The sequence below is a fragment of the Cheilinus undulatus genome, linkage group 4 (assembly GCF_018320785.1).
Source record: "Cheilinus undulatus linkage group 4, ASM1832078v1, whole genome shotgun sequence".
NCBI classification, from domain to species: Eukaryota; Metazoa; Chordata; class Actinopteri; order Labriformes; family Labridae; genus Cheilinus; species Cheilinus undulatus.
The window spans coordinates 7,863,130-7,879,523 of NC_054868.1; the positions used below are offsets into that span (position 1 = coordinate 7,863,130).

The 16,394-nt window shown below is 38.8% G+C and overlaps 1 protein-coding gene across 3 annotated transcripts in view; it reads right to left on the reverse strand.

Moving 5' to 3' along the window:
- sorcs3 (sortilin related VPS10 domain containing receptor 3) overlaps positions 1 to 16,394 on the reverse strand; it is a 463,686-nt gene that overhangs the window by 51,150 nt on the left and 396,142 nt on the right. For all 3 annotated transcript variants that reach the window (XM_041785632.1, XM_041785633.1, XM_041785634.1), the window contains one exon: positions 11,045 to 11,231. In XM_041785632.1, the coding sequence (XP_041641566.1) occupies positions 11,045 to 11,231 (187 nt within the window). The remainder of the gene's footprint in view (positions 1 to 11,044; positions 11,232 to 16,394) is intronic.

Genomic DNA, 16,394 nt, shown 5'->3' on the forward strand with positions numbered 1-16,394 from the left:
TGGATGTATTACACTACTTTAGCAGAAAAACTCCTACCAAAGGTTTGTGTAGCACTGCAGTCTGAGGTGTTTCTTCTTGCTGTGGCTCCTGTTAGCTTTCATCCTCTTTAACCAGAACTAATCTTTATCCCCACTCTCAGATGCTCACTGTGTATGTGCTTGCGTCGTGCTTGTGTGTGTGTGAACAGGAAAAGAGAAGCGAATCATTTGGTCGTAAATATGCTCAGCTGGGAAATGACTGTAGTAGTTTTTAGTTTTCCCCCTGAAAGCATCAACGAGGCTGCAAATAAATCGGTCTAAAATTACTCCGAAATCTGAAATGTATAAATAGAGAACACAGTGGCAGACACACCGGGGCGTCGAGAGGTTAAATATGACAAAAATACAACCCCAATTTTAGAAAAGCTGGGGCGCTGTGTTAAATGTAAATCTGAACAAAGTACTGAATTGTGAATCTCATAAACCCCTATTTTATTCACATTAAAACACAAGCAACATATCCGATGTTGAAACAGACATTTTACCGATTATGAAAATTGTACGCTCATTTTGAATTTGACAGCAGAAACAAATCTCAAAAAAGTAGGGACAGGATCATCTTTCTCATTATGTAGCAAAATAGACATTGTCTGGATGGGAGCATATGTTGCTCTAAAACCTCTTTCTATGTTTTTTAGCATTGAAGGTGCCTTTCCAGATGTGTAAGCTTCCCACACCACAGGCCAGAGATGTCCAAGCTTTTTTTTTTTTTTACTTTTTTCACTGTCAGAGCCACTTTGATATCCCTCTCTTTGATTGTATTATAATTAATATAACAAATAGAATGTAGGTTAAGATATGCATCGTAATTAGCTTGACATGATTTGTAAACCAGACCTTGAGATGTAGCAGACAGCAGAATAAATAAGCGCCATGCATGCAGCTATTTGCTGCTGTAATCCTTTTTCTTCATCAGTCAAGATTTTGTTAGAAATTTGATTGTCAATATGTTTACCTTGTTGTCTCAAATTAGTCTTGTATGGTTAATGTCATTTAATTCTTTTTGTCAAAATGTTTGTTTACAGAATTAACACAGACATACCGCCAAATTTTGAAAGTACAGTCATTAGCACAAGTGTCATGCTCTAATGTGGGTCATGTTTTGTTTTATTTTAAGAGTTTGCTGCAAGACAAATTTAATTGGGCCACAGATGGTCCCTGGGCCATAGTTTGGACACTCCTGCCATAAGCACTAATGCAATTCTATACCATCAGAAAAGCAGGCTTTTTAACTGTGCGCTTTTAACAAGCTGGATGCTCCCTCTCCTCTTTGGTCCACCGTACACAACGTCCGTGGTTTCCATAAAGAATTTTAATTTTTGATTCATCTGACCACAGAACAGTTTTCCATTTTGCCTCAGTCCATTTTGAATGAGCTTTGGCCCAGAGACTACAGCTGTTTTTCTAGACCACATATGGCTTTGGTATCTTTGGATGATACAGCTTTGACTTGCATTAGTGGAAGATGAGCCCTCAGATCATGAGTATCCAGTATTAACATTTTTTACCTACCTCTCAGTGATATCATGTACCGTAGATGGTGGCATATTCAAAATCTTTGCAATTTTAAGTTGAGGAACATTTCGAAAATGTTCCACAATTTTTACAACCACTTTTTTTTCACACATTGGTGAACTTTTGCCTGTCCTTACTCCTGAGACACTCTGCCTCTCTAAAAAGTTCCTTTAACACCCAGTCATGCCACTGACCTGTCACCAGTTAGCCTAATAAGTTACAAAATGTTCCTCCAGCTGTTTATTATAAGTACCAGCTACTTTTCCAGCCTTTTCTTGCCCTGCCCCTACCTTTGAGATGTGCTGCAGCCAACAAACTCAAAATGAGCCTATATTCATTTATTTCACGGTATGGTAAAGTACGACAGTTTCAACGTCTGATATGTTGTTTATGCTCTATTGTGAATAAAACACAGGTTTATGAGATTTGAAAATCACTGCATTCTGTTTCTATTTACATTTTACACAGCGCCCAATTTTTTTGGTATTGAGGTTTTAAATAAAAGACAAAATTAGGAGAAAAAAGGGGATTGCACGAATTTTGAGCAGTGCTTGTATGATTCCCTGAGATTTAAACAGTCATTTCATTGCTGCAGAAAACTCACCAGTTATATTAAGCCTTTGTTAATGGTGGTACAGTCATTGGTTAAATGACAATTAGCAGCAGTGGCCTTTGACGCGCACATCTATGTCTGTGTGTGCCCACAATAAAACTTGCATAACAAGTTTGTCATGACCTTCCTCCCAAAAGTTGTTCATCACAGCTGCTGTATTATATAAGAGGTCAGTGCAGTTCACTTCAGATGAGCAGAGCACAGATCAACAGTGTGGCTGTCATTCAGTTGAACATATTTCAGCACCTGGAGCTAAGCAACGGAAAAAATATACAACCGAGCAGCTCACATTGCTGCTTTGGGTTCAGTGTTTGTCTCTCTTATGAAACATCGGTGGGAAAATAAAACCTAAAAACATCTGATTGTACAAGTATTTTTGAAACTGCACAAAGCGGGGTTGTAGCAGCTCATAGAACAACAGCTTAAAAATATATGCGCACTCCATTTTCAACTGAAAGTATGATAGAAGCACCTTGCTCGAATGATCAAATCCAATGCAATGGTTATGCAACATTCTCCCCTTTATGGAGAAAACATTGTGCACTTATTGTTGAAAGTGTTTAAAAGATGTGCATCAACTTGAGCTGAGTGCTTTATCATTATACCAAGTTTAACAGGTAGATATAAACAAGAAATATCAAAAGCACAGCTCACTTCATCTGCACCATAAAATACAAAAACTCTATGGATGAAGGCTACTGTAGTATTAGACTTAATTTATTTTCGCAAGTGTACCTTTAGGCCAGAGATACCATCTTTCAACTACACAAAGACATATGTTCCCTGCATTGATCAGCTGTGCATGTCCTCAAAGGTAAATTGGGTTCCCTGACAATTACATGGACCTGATATCAAGTATACAAAGCAGAGCCCGAGGACACATCAGCTTGGTTCAACAGTGATGGATGTGAAACTGAATTAATGCCAAAGGTATGTTTATGCAAAGGCATCTAATGACAGTGACTTTTGTTTTATAGCTCAGGATATAGTGTCTGATTAACACCGCTGAATCAAATAGGAAAGACCTATTGTTCTATACAGATAAATAAAGTTGTCTTTGTAGATTAACATGATTTGGTTGTGCTTGACTGGTTAAATACTGTTATTTCTGAACACTTCATGAAGTGCACATAGCGGATGCTTTAACATTTTTAGCAGCTTAACATGAAAGTTGAGAGCTGTACTGTGTGAATTTGTTACATAAATAATAAAGTGAAGATTTAATGAGAACTACAGTAACCATCTCCTGTTTTAGCAATAGTTTTCTTTCCTCCAGCCTTTGTCGTTATTCCACATTTAACCCTTAGAGCTCACGCGGCAAGGATCCATGCTGCAGGTGCACCTTTGGTAAACTTTTGTGGCAATAATACCATACATAATTCCTTATACGGACATCCTGGGGTGTGTGTTGATTGGTCACATTTTCAGGTTTTAAAAAATGCGTTTCTGCATTTTCTTATGTGTTGTCATGTCAAAGTTATGATTAATTTCATATTGCACTTTTTTTTTTTTCAAATCCGAGGATGGTGTCGTGGTATATGACAAGAAGAGACACGTGTTGTCCAAAGTTAAATAACTTTTGAACAGTAAATTGTAGGCCCTACTTGTTTTTTTTCCTCTGAAAGCTATCTATTGTGCCATTCTAATTACGCCATCCACGCCTTTTTTAGCTCTTACAGAACATTTTCTAGCAAGCCTGGAGCTTGGCTGGCTTTTCAGGGTCTTCAAAGATTAAATCCACACTGATATTGGACATCTTATTATCCATTTATAATCTATTTTTCAATCGTTCCTACAGTTAGCTGGTTAGCCTGCAGCCGTATTGTCTGTTTGTATCCCAGAATGCATTGTGACTGGGCTGTGACAATCAATGGCAGGCTGTTACATCGTTACATCATGCTTTGCTGGACAGTTCATGTGTAGAGACTTTAAAACTGCAGAAGACAGCCTGAATCACTTATAATAGAGAGAAAAAGACACAGAGAGGCTGTGATTTGTCCCTAAGAGTCACTGCTCTTCAAATAATGACTCAGTTCCCAAAAGTGCAAGGACTTTTTTGTGAACATGTGATTTTGAAGACTTTTTGTCACAGAATTATCATCTTTTAATTCTTTAGTCCCAAAGAGAGAACAAGCTTGTGGGAAAAACGTCTACAGTCCCATGACTTTTTAAAGTTCAAGTGGCAACACACATATTCTAAAGTCCAGGTTGTCCTGAATAAAGGGTTTAGAGCTAAACTGTGCACCACAGGGTTGATGTTGTAAAAGCTATTTAAGACAGACAGTGCAGGTGAGACACTATGGTTAAAAAATAGCTGACAGCTCTGAGGGTTAAAAATCCAAACTTTTACCTAAAGAAGAGCCATTTAGGAGCCAAACAATCAGCCCTACTGAGCTGAGCCAAAGGAGCCACATCCCTAAAAATGAAGTTTAATGAGCTCTACCATGACAAAACTGTACTGAACCAAACTGGACCGCTTAGTTGAAATGGAGGTACATGTTTGGGGTGTGACACTGTCACCTGTCCAGGCTTTGATAGGCTTTTTAAATTCCTACCTGCTGCAGTTCTCTGTGAGCTTTCCAATTATTTGCCTGAATGAGTCACTACTTTCACTGCACAGAAGTAGTTTGAGAATCTTTTATTTTCGCACTTTTAATGGTTGGCATAAGACAAGGTTAATTTGTTTTATATAGAAATCCCTTCTTGCCCCTCGTCAGGAGTTCTCTGCTGCTGCGTGATATCATCTACAATGAACTAATTACAAAAAGCTGGTTTAACATTCTTTTTTACCTGGGCATGAGTAAAGTATGTGACTGGAAATAGACAATAAAGCAAACATGGTAAGTGTCACCGTTGAGGGTCAGTGTTTTTCACTGCCAGTATTAAAATGGAAAAAGAGCATCATCATGTAACATGCTATTTCCTCATTACTGTTTAAAAATAGCACAGAAAAACACAGAAAATGTTCCCAAGCCTCTTTCAGCCAGTTCAAATTAAATCAGATTCAGAAATGGTTAGGGTTAGGGTCGACCATATCCAAAAGAGTCTGCAACAAAGTTAATTCAGTCATATACATTTGCTGGAATGTTAATCAATGTACACTGTCCCTTTGCAAAATAAATTAATAAAGAAATTAAAACCATTTTTCATTTTCCATGTTTTTTTCTATTTCTATTTTTTGTTTGAGTATAATTCAACACAGAATCAATAAACATAATTTTATGTCTGGATCAGAGAGAGAAAAATTAGAAGATGGATCAATGAAAATCTGTGTATCATTCATTCAGTTTATATTTAATTGTTTATTAAAGAAAACAAAATGGTATTGTTTTTATTTATTTGTTTCTGGAACCAAACCAAATAATAAAAGAAGTCTTGTTTTCTCATTTTTGATTAAAAACAAACAAACAAACAAAAAAAGATTAGTAAAGAGTATTCAATTTAATTTAATTACAGCCTGCCATTGGTTGTCACACTCTGTAACAATGCACTGTAGGAAATAGCTATGGTGGCTATGACTGAAGCGAGCTAAAGGGAATGACCAAAAGACGGATTATAAAAAGAATAAAGGGACATTCAATGTCTGAGTTTCTGGTGTGGATTTAATCTTTGAAGACCTGGGAAAGTCCCCCAGGTTCCAGGCTCACTAGAAAACCTTGGATAGCGTCATTACAATGGCACAATGAAGGGCTTTCAAAGGAAAAAAGGAGTAAGAGACTCTGATTTATGCTTTCAAAGTTATTTAACTTTGGATAACACGTCTCTTTTTGCCATATACAACAACACCAGTCTCAGATGCTTCTTATATAATTTATGAACAACGTTCATCAACGCGTAATTAAACTGAATTCATAGATTTCACCATCTACAGTCCATAACATCATAAAGAATCAGAGAATCTAGAGAATTTCTGCATGTAAGGGGCAAGGCTGATGATCAACACTGAATGTACATGACCTTCAACTCCTCAGGTTGCACTGTCATCATTCAGAAAAGGATATTACAACATGGGCCTGAGAAACACATTTTAGACTCTACCATACAAAAGGAAAGAAAGATATCAACGACATCTACAGAATTAAAAAAATGGCCTATTTTCTCATTTTCATTTCTAAAACAAGAAACTATTTGCCTTAAGCAGTCAATTTCACTTTAATATTCATTTGAGTAACTCGGTGCAGGTGTTGTGCTCAGATAGGCCTCCCGAGAATCACATGCCAGTCATTAAGGAGCACAGTGCTAACTGTAATGATACACTGAGCACAAACACTGCTAGTGTGATGTGTCTTTGTGCACAGTGCACAAAGTGCACAGCAGGGAGGGATCCACGAAGCGACATAATAAAAGAACCTCATCAGGTCACTTAAATATTGACTTGGTTCGCTTCTATCTTATTAAAAAAAACAATTCTTCATGTTTTGACCCGCGCATCTCTTGTTGAGAAAATAAGGGGAGAATCCCTCAACCCTCTACACAAACATTCTTTCACCCACATGATGCAGAAACAGCAGAGATCAGATGATGCTGCTGTTTGTCCTTATAAAAAGGTGAAGGCGTTTGTGCTCTGTATATCATTAGAGGAAGTGTGCGGTCCCCAGTGATGGGCACGTGATTCTCTGGATGCTTTTCTGAGCACAACACCTGCAGAGTTTTCGCAAATGAATAATGTAATTAAATTGACTGCTCGTGAATCTACAATGAAAGCAAAATAAACCAAAATTAACAAAACTTAAACACAAAAGGATAGTAATAAAAGAACATATTTACACAAAAATATACACAGAAACACGTACAAAAACGTGTATGCATACATACATATATCCACATATACATGTGGATGCGTAAATGTGAATGCATACACACAAATGTAAAATAAAATGTTATTATTATCCTTTAACAGTATTTCATGTGATCACATATATTATTGGTGTACTTATACAAGTAAGAATACAATAAAAGTCAATCAAGAAATTGACTGCTCATGGCCATTTTCTGATATTATTCTTTGACCTGAACATAAACATTAAAAGAGAAACTGTTTCTTGTTTGTTTGAATTTGTTTCAGAAATAAAAATGAGACAGCGAGACGTTGGTTTAAATGATTTGATTTGGTTTTAAACAACAGGTAAATGAACAACGAGCCATTTTTCATTCATCTGTTATTCAATTATCAATCAGATAGCAACTGAACAAACGATACACGGATCACTGAAGATGGAAAATGAATTTTTTCCTCCTTGTGTGACCTGGTGCAGGTGTTGAATCTAATATATCCTACAGCCCCAGTAATCTCGGATAAAGATGCTTGGATAAAAAATTGTTCTTCTTTTATTCATTTTAAGAGAAAAAAAGAAAACAGAAACAATACTGGGTATTTATTGTCTTATTCTAAATCATCAAACTGCCTGAAAGGGCGAAGAGCACGTCTTTTCCCATGTTTTTTTCCCTTTTTTTAAATGGAAGATTGGGAGACTGCTTGTTTCTGATTTTACATTTCAAAATAAAATCTGTTGACCACACAGCAAGATGAAGAGAGGTTGACTAGAATAAAATGAAGGATGTGAATATCCCTCAACTCTTAAGAAACTGTCTGTGAAAATAGCGGAGGTGGGGTTTACAAGAGGGGTAGACCAGCTTCCCTGCTGCTGATGATCAGACCTACTCTGAATTTCTCTCTCCATTCTGTTGCTTCCTTGAGCACAACTCTCATGCTGAATGTGCATCCAGCAAGCACAGGGTTTTGGCAGGCGGGGAGGAAGAATGGAACTGAGACCAGAAACAGATGCTTGCTGATTAAAAGCTTGTAGCCATTTTCTGGTCATAGAAATAATAGGAAGAAGTAGGGCACTGAAGCATGTGGTGCACATGTAACAACTCCCACAGCACAGCCGATTGCACAGCCCTGTCTAACATCAATGCCATACTCAAAACAAGACAGGAAGTGTTTTAAAACTCGTTCTTCTGAAAACTTCTTCATCCTCTTCTGCTTCTTCTTTGTTGTGTTTTACAGTGGTTGAGAAACATTTTATGCATCACCCTCACCACTGGAGTTTGAAAGCAACAGGAAGTCTGAGGTTCATGTTATATTCTTGTTGAAATGAGTTGAGATGAGTTTGTAATGGAAAAAAGATTATTGATTGCATGCTAAAGTGTCAGATTAGGTTGTTACCATCACCTGTTATTCCCAAATGCACTCATAGCAGCAGGACTGATGGTTGGAAATAAAGGGATTCACATTAAAAAAAACAGGTAGGAAAACATGTTTGAGTTCTCTTTACAAAAAATAAACATGCTGAAGAAAGGACCATCATTTTTCTGTGAGCACAGAGCTGAGAACAGCAAACCTAGAGGGAGTTTGATGTCATGTTTCTAAGGAAAGTATTCGAGAATGTATGAGAAAAGACATGTTTGCTTTCTGCTACAGTAATGTTTAGATGTCACCTTTAAAAAAGCAGCACTAATTGGCCTGCTGACTTGTCAGCCTCCACAGAGGCTCATCTGTCTCACTGCTGCGGGTTGTCATGACTATAAGACGTCTCAAGGCAATACTCACAGATCTGAGTTTTTCTTTTTTTAGCAGTGTCTGTTGTTTGAGGTTAGAAACATTTTGCTGCATGTTTCACAACATCCCTGCTTAGCTACAAAGGTGACCACAATAGAAGGAGTTAACAACTTAAATAATGTTTATTGTTCTTTAAAAGCCTTTTGTTTAAGCCTTCAAAATGTGGTCATGTGGTCTATTTTCTTCCCAGTTACAAACTGATAATAATAGAGGCCATGCTGGTCATGAATCAAATACCTCCGTTAAAAACAGTTCTGGTGTAAAATAGAAAAAACACACATGCTTCTGGATCTAATTTGTTTTTTAATTTTTTTTTAACATGCCAGTTTCTAAAGCAAACATATTATGTCCTTTTCCACCTTTAACACCCCCTGTGGTCTAAATGAAATAGCTGTGCTGTGCTTTGATCAATGCATGCATAGGTGTAACCTCCAATTTCCACTTACAGTGACGACACCAGGTCAAATTGTACTGTGTGGCACATCAGTGTTAATTTTGGCAGCTATTTTTAATTTGAGTTGTAATCTTTAGAAGAAATGTCTTTTAGTTTTAGTCACATTTTAGTCATTTCTATCCGTTTAAGTTTTGGTCTAGTTTTAGTCAATGAAAACTCAAAACATTTTAGTCTAGTTTTAGTCCATAAAAAGTCCTCATATTTAAGTCTTTACTTTAAGTCCAGTCTTGCCTAAATCTGGTACCAAGTCATGGTAGTGTATCCTCTGCAAGCTGCCAAACTGGGGGTCCCTGCTTTCTACAGCTGAGAGGCAGAATAGCAGCAGATGCGTTGTTTTTTGACAGATTTACCCACAGTGGAGAAATAACACAGATTTTGAATGCGTGATGAAAACTACATTTCATTTCAGTCTAGATTTAGTCATCTTGACAAAACTAAACTTACTTTTTGTCAGTTTTAGTCATCACAGATTTATTTTTTTTCGTCTTAGTCTAGTTTTTGCCATGGAAAAAAAGGCTGTGGAAGAATATTTTTTGTAATAGTTCTAGTCGACGAAATTAACACTGAGCACATTGCTCCCTCTCTAGTCTATGAGAGCATTTCCACAGCCAGCACACAGCAGCAGCGTGTCCCTGGAGCGCCACTCTGCAGGTCTGTTTTCAGTAGAGGCCGCTGCCAGACCGGGTCAATACCCGTTGATCAGAAAACTCCCAACAGGAAGTCACAGGTGTAGAATATCTGGTTCTTTCAAAATACAACACAAAGCAGACTCTTGATTGTAAATCATCACTATATCAACATTACATCGTACCCTGTAGCGAGAGCAAAGGGTCACTAAAAGGCTAGTGCGTCACAGAGCTACAACGGCGCCATTAATGAGGAAAAGTTAAATTTTGAGGACATTTAGTCAAAGAATTTTACATAAAAGATCCTTTTAGTAAACACTAACCTTTTAACTTCCTAATGAACTCACCCAATGGCAGAAGCAATAATATCATGGACTTATACCAGAGAGGACGATAAATTAACCCCAAAAGGTAAAATCATCTGCTGGTGACATAATATTCCTGCTTGAAATCGCAGTTCTTGAAGAGAACAGAAATCTCCAGCAACACTTGTAGTTAAAAGAACAACTTTATTAGACCTATGTGTTACGGCATATAGCCTTCATCCGGGTCATCCTGAGTTGTTCTTTTAACTACAAGTGTTGCTGGAGATTTCTGTTCTCTTCAAGACACTCCTCATCCTCCGTGCACCTTGGGAGCTGGTGAAGTTGTGCCAGATTTACCCACTTCAGATCTACTGAAATCGCAGTTCTCCCACCATTTCTGCCCGCTGATCAGGGCTGCAAGCCGCGGCACAATGCTCTAGACATGCTTCCGGTGGGCGAGGTCTCTTGCCTTCGGTCGGAGCAAACCCATGGCGCAGTTGTCGTATGTGGAAATTAGGAAACTCTAGAAAAAAGATAACTGTTTCATTGGTGTGCATGTAAACACACTCAATGTGAAGAACGATAGACAGCCTAATCCACTCAGAGAAGCTGCACACAGAGGCTCAGTGGTGGAGTTTAGATGTAAGACTGTTTGGTTTAAAAGAAAAGAAATGAATCTGCTTCATGTTGCATATCTGAGTATCTGAGTACAGATTAGTCCTACTAACAGCTACAGAGAAGCAGAGTGGTCTGTTTTGGTCCGAGAGACTGGTGCTCTGCTGGACATCTATGCAGTCTGTATGTCCCCTATTCTCACTTTAGGTGTTTAAGGGCTCCTGGTTAGTACCTCAGCAGCTTTGTTAACTCTTCTCTTATGGATTTTTTGGTGTCAGGACGGCACGTGTAAATTTTTCAGAGAGCAGCACTTACATGTGACATGCAGGAAGAGTGTCGTGCTGTCATAACCCAGCATGTTTTCTGCCAGCGCTGTGACACGGAATATTCCAGCAGACTTGTAGACATGTTTGATCCCCTCCTCCGTCCAGCTCAGGTTGGAGTAGGACACAGCTGTGCCGTCGCCGAAATCCAACTGGATGTTGGTCCGCAAAGAGTCACCCTGAAACACAGCACGGGAGGGATTCAGTCACATGAACATAATACACTGACATCACATTTTCACATGAAACCATCCATCCAAAAGCAAAAATCATCTGATGGCTGCTTTTAAAGAGAGGGACTGTGATGGAGCAGAAATATGTGGCCTTTGGAAATTATAATTCACTCCATACAAAGACAGAACACTGAGTGGACTGATGATGCTGAACTTTACATAAATACCCAAGAAATGTAAGACTCTGTAGACAGTGACATCAGAGCATTATAGCACTGATTTACACTCATTACAGAGTACCTAATCGCTCTTTACTGCAAAGACAACAAAAGCAACTGGTCAAGTTGGATAAGTCACAAATAATAAATCAAGACACATCTCTTTACGTGCTCCTAATGCCATGTATGTATTTGTGTCTCACTCTGTAAAACTGAGTTGCTTTATGAAAGATTGCTGCACTATTAAACCTGCCTTACACATTAGCCAGCCCAAAAGAAACCCGGCCCAGTCTCAGCATGTGGCTAATGTTTATTTTGTAATGTATATGTACAGGTCATGATAAACCATATTGGCACCTTTCTTGTAACTGTTACATTCAGCATGGTGTGAAGCACTAAAAAAATACACTGAAACGTATGTAAAAATAAAAAGAAACATTCTATGAGATTTAATCACCTACAACAGGGTGTTCTTACTGTATGTCTGAGCCACATTCACTTCAGAGAGAAGGAACAGTTATTTTCAGAAGGATTGAGAGTGGCCAGGCACAAATTTACAGCAAACCAAATATTAATAAGCAGCGGAGCAAATATTAATATACACAGCCCAGAACTTCAATGTACCTAGCCAAAATATTAATATACAGCACTAAAAATATGATTGTGAAGGCGGATGGTCTGCCTATTTGAGATTATTTTTTCTGGGGAGATGTTGAAATAATACATTAAAAACAGTGAAGCTATATTAAATGACATTGTTCAATGTGAGAGGTTTCATGGTCATTTATGGAAGAGCTGAGTCAAAAAGTCATTGGTTTAACATCTCTACGCTTACAAGCAGATGGTGGAGCAGTTGGTAGAGACCCAAACAGAGCTAAACAGAGTAAATTTTAGACTTGATCAGAATGCAGGAACCCCTGAAAACAAAGTGAGTATTGGATTAAAATCATTCGCATGTGTATATTTACCCCTCTGCTGTTCTCAACTATTTTGCAATATGAACTTCAGAAATGATGTCAATTTTGCATTCACATCATGTTGGTCCCTCCTTAGAATGCCAAAGCATGAAGGCATGATTACTGACAGACCTATTAAATCAAGAAATCCCTCAGATAGAACCTGTCAGACAAACTGAAGCCAGCTAAAAGATCTCAAAAAGCTACAAAACATGCTGCCATTTAAAGAAAGTCAAGAACAGCTGAGAGACAAAGTCATTGGTGACTATCTGGAAAGAGTTACAAAGCTATAGCTAAAGCTTTGGAATGCCACTGAAACATGGTGAGAGCCATTATCCACAAATGGAGAAAATTTGGAACATTGGTGAACCTTCCCTGGAGTGGCTGGCCTACCAAAATGACTCCAAAAGTGCACGACAACTCATCCAGGGGGTCACAAAAGAACCCAGAGCAACATCTCAAGATGCAGGCCTGCAGGCCTGACTTGACTCAGTTAAGGTCAGAGTTCATGATTCAACAGTAAGAAAGAGACTGGGGAAAAATGGCCTCCATGGGAGAGTTCCAAGGCCAGAACCACTGCTGATCAAAAAGAACACAAAGGCTCATCTCACATTTGACAAAAAAAAAAAAAAAAAAAAAAAAAAAAAAACTTGATGGTCCTAAAGACTTTTAGGAAAATATTCAGTGAACTGACCAGACAAAAGTTAAACTTTCTGAAGGAGTGTGTGGAAGATTTACTGGTGCTTGCAAAAGTTTTGTCTGACTCATTTAGCAAAAAGAAAAAGAGAAAGTTTTGTCATAAGGGGCTTTGTTTCAAAGAAAATGAACAAAAACTAATTTGCAAAAACAAACTATTCAGTAAACAGAAATAAATTAAAGAGTGAAAAACCATGAAAGTTTGTTCAAGGAGTCCTTGCAGAAGCTCAATTGTTAGGATTTAATTCACAAGTTAAATAATTATGACAGTCAGATTTGACTTTTAATGACCTGCTTGTCTGTTCCTAGAGATTTATAGTGTCACACTCATCACATTAGTTGCTATAAAACCACACTAAACACATTCGCCTCGGAAAACAAGGACAGGGAATTCTGCATGCGTATCAGTGAGTGTGTACACATGTGCATCTGTGTACATGCAGCCCATCCCACCATGTTTGCCTTTGCATGGTGTGTGAGTCTTTAGCTGCTTGCACGTTGTCCTCTGGGAATCACATCTGGCATTATCCGAGGATCAGCACACAGCACGAGCGTTGGTGGCTCCAGCTGCCACAGCGACCGAGTCTGCTCTCATCCCGCAGGCCCAGGAAGGCAAACTCCCAGGCTCCCCTTGGCACATTGTAGCGCAATGCTACAGGGATCTTCATTTGTAATACTGCATTAGCGTGCCAGCCATGCCAAAATGCACAATAAAGCAAAATACATACAACCATTGTTCTGTCTCTTCCCTGCTCTTTAACTCCTTCATTTTCTCGCTCCCTGACTCCCTTCTTTGTGTGCTACGGAGTGTGAAAACATGGGAGGCTTTGTTGTGGCTCTTGAGGATATTTTATGTCACTTTGCCTGGAAAATGATATCGTCGATGAGTAGCTGGAGAGAATAGAGAACAGGGAAGAACAGGATTTGACAGTGTAGGCATTGTTAAGAGCTGTAATGAGCTGGCACACTAACAGGACTCTGGCTTGGTGACACCGATGTCACTCAGCCTTCCTCGGTGTCTGCTGTCCATTCTGCGCTCACGCTTGCTCTCTATATCAGCCACAATGGGACTGACTAATCTGCATGAGACTGATGCTGGCCCGCCGCTCAAAATGTCACTCTTTGTGTGCGTGTATCTCCCAGGGCAGAGCAGATCCAAATACATCATGGCTGGAGCCTTGAGGCTAGGACGTCAGTGTTGGTTCGCAATGAAAGCGCTGTTGTACGTGGTGACAGGAGTTTGGAAACACAGGGCCACCATTTGTAGAGGTGGGCAAAACCTGAAACCACAATGTCAGTGTGATGCGTGACAAGAAAAGACATCGCTCCAGAGAGTTATTGTACAATGTCACTTTTGTTCCCATAGATGACACAGCAGAGTCCCTTTTGTTTTACTGCAGCAAAGATGAATGTGTGCGCTGCAATATCCAGTCAGTGGCAGATTAGAAAAAGGTATCGGACTTTCTCTAAAATCAATGGTTAAGCTTAGACTAACAACATCAAATACATAAAAATAAGTTACATGGTATTACATGCCTCGCATTAAAGCATTCCCTATTTAATCAAGGCAATCATTCTTTACCTTTTTTTTATTGAAGTCTTGGACTTTTTGTTGGAAAATGAAATTTAAGGTAGTAGTAGTTTTTAGCAGGAAGCAATTTATATATTTATTACAGCATCAAAACATCCAAAATGGTTTTGCTCTTTTTACAAAGTATACAAATTAATGTGAACCAGGGTTTTTCCGATACCATTTTTTCATTCCCGATACAATTCCGATACCAAGGTTTTGCATATTGGCCGATACCAAGTCGATACCAGCCTGAACTTTCTGGACTAACTGTGCAGAGCACAATTTTTTTTTTTTTTTTTTACTGAGTTTTATTCCTAAATATTTACCCTTTAAGCGCCAAAGTTGCAAAATTGCGACAAGCAATATTGCTGAATAAAACAGACTGTAGCCGCAAATGTGGTGCCTAATGTTGTTACCACTTTACACCAGGAGATGGCGGACATGAGTAACTTCAATCCCAGCAGCATATGTGGGCGTGTTTCTTTTCAAAGTTTTGGAGAGAGAGAGTTTGAAGATGCACCGCCAGTCAAGGAGACGAGGAAGTGGAAGAAGTAGTTGTAGTCGATGCATGAAAGAGAAAAGAGAGTGAATTTTAGCCAGAATTCTCACAATTTCAGGAGGAATAGTGGAATATTCACCCCTGTGACAGTGACGTTCAGTCATCCGGTGAGACCGAGACGTCAGAGCCACATGAACTCCGTTCGCCATGAGAGTCCCCAAGCAGCACATACCAAAGCCAATGCTTTTCCTCATGGTGGCTGGGGTGGGGACATGGTGGGGGTTGCAGGGGTGGTCAAAATACAAACATTGACGGAGGTAGTGGGAATAAAAAAGCACCACGGAGGTAGGGGCAGATGTGGTGGAAGTAGTGGAGGTGGAGGCCGCCTGGTGACATCAGAATATGCAAATTACATAAGTTAATTTACTCCCACCACAAACTTTGGGTCAAACTGAAGAGTTTTCTCATTTACAGTATGCCTTTATCTCTAACCACTTTCAAGCTACTGCTTTTTGAAATCTTGATATCACAATTGAATATTTTCTTGAAGAAACTGTGGTGCCCAAAGGGTCAAAATAAAAATAATACAGGGAGCTGCATCTGGGCGGCATGATGTGATTATAGAACAGCCTTCAACTGGCTGACAGACCCCCACAAAGACTACACAATATGGCGGTTAGCATTTACCTTAGCATTCAAGCAAGTGGTTATAAATGATCATCAATCAAGTAAATGGATAAAAAAGACTTTCAGTGTTGCGTTTACTAGTGTGGATTTAATAATTAAAGTCCTCAAAAGTCACACAGGCTCCAGGCTTGCTGAAAATGCTGCCGCAAAGGATTCAAAGGCATCAACAGTGTCAATGGAAAAGCACAACGGCTAGCTTCAAGAGGAAAAAAAAGTAAGAGCCAATGATTTATGGTTTAAAAAGTTATTTAACTTTTGATAAACTGTGTCACTTCTTGTCGTGTACGACATGCTCTGTTCAGATTGGTGCATAAACTCATGTACCAGCCAATACCAATACCTGCATTTAAGTAGTATCGGGCATATTTCCAATACTGATATTGGAATCGGATAAACCTTAATGTGAACCACTGTTAAAAATATACAGAGGGGTTAGGCTGCAGATCTCCACTTTCAGGCATCTCTTCAGACCTGAAGTTAAACTTGCATTGTTATACAGTTGCTGGCAGTAATGGGCCTTTTATTAAAACGCTGTCTTCT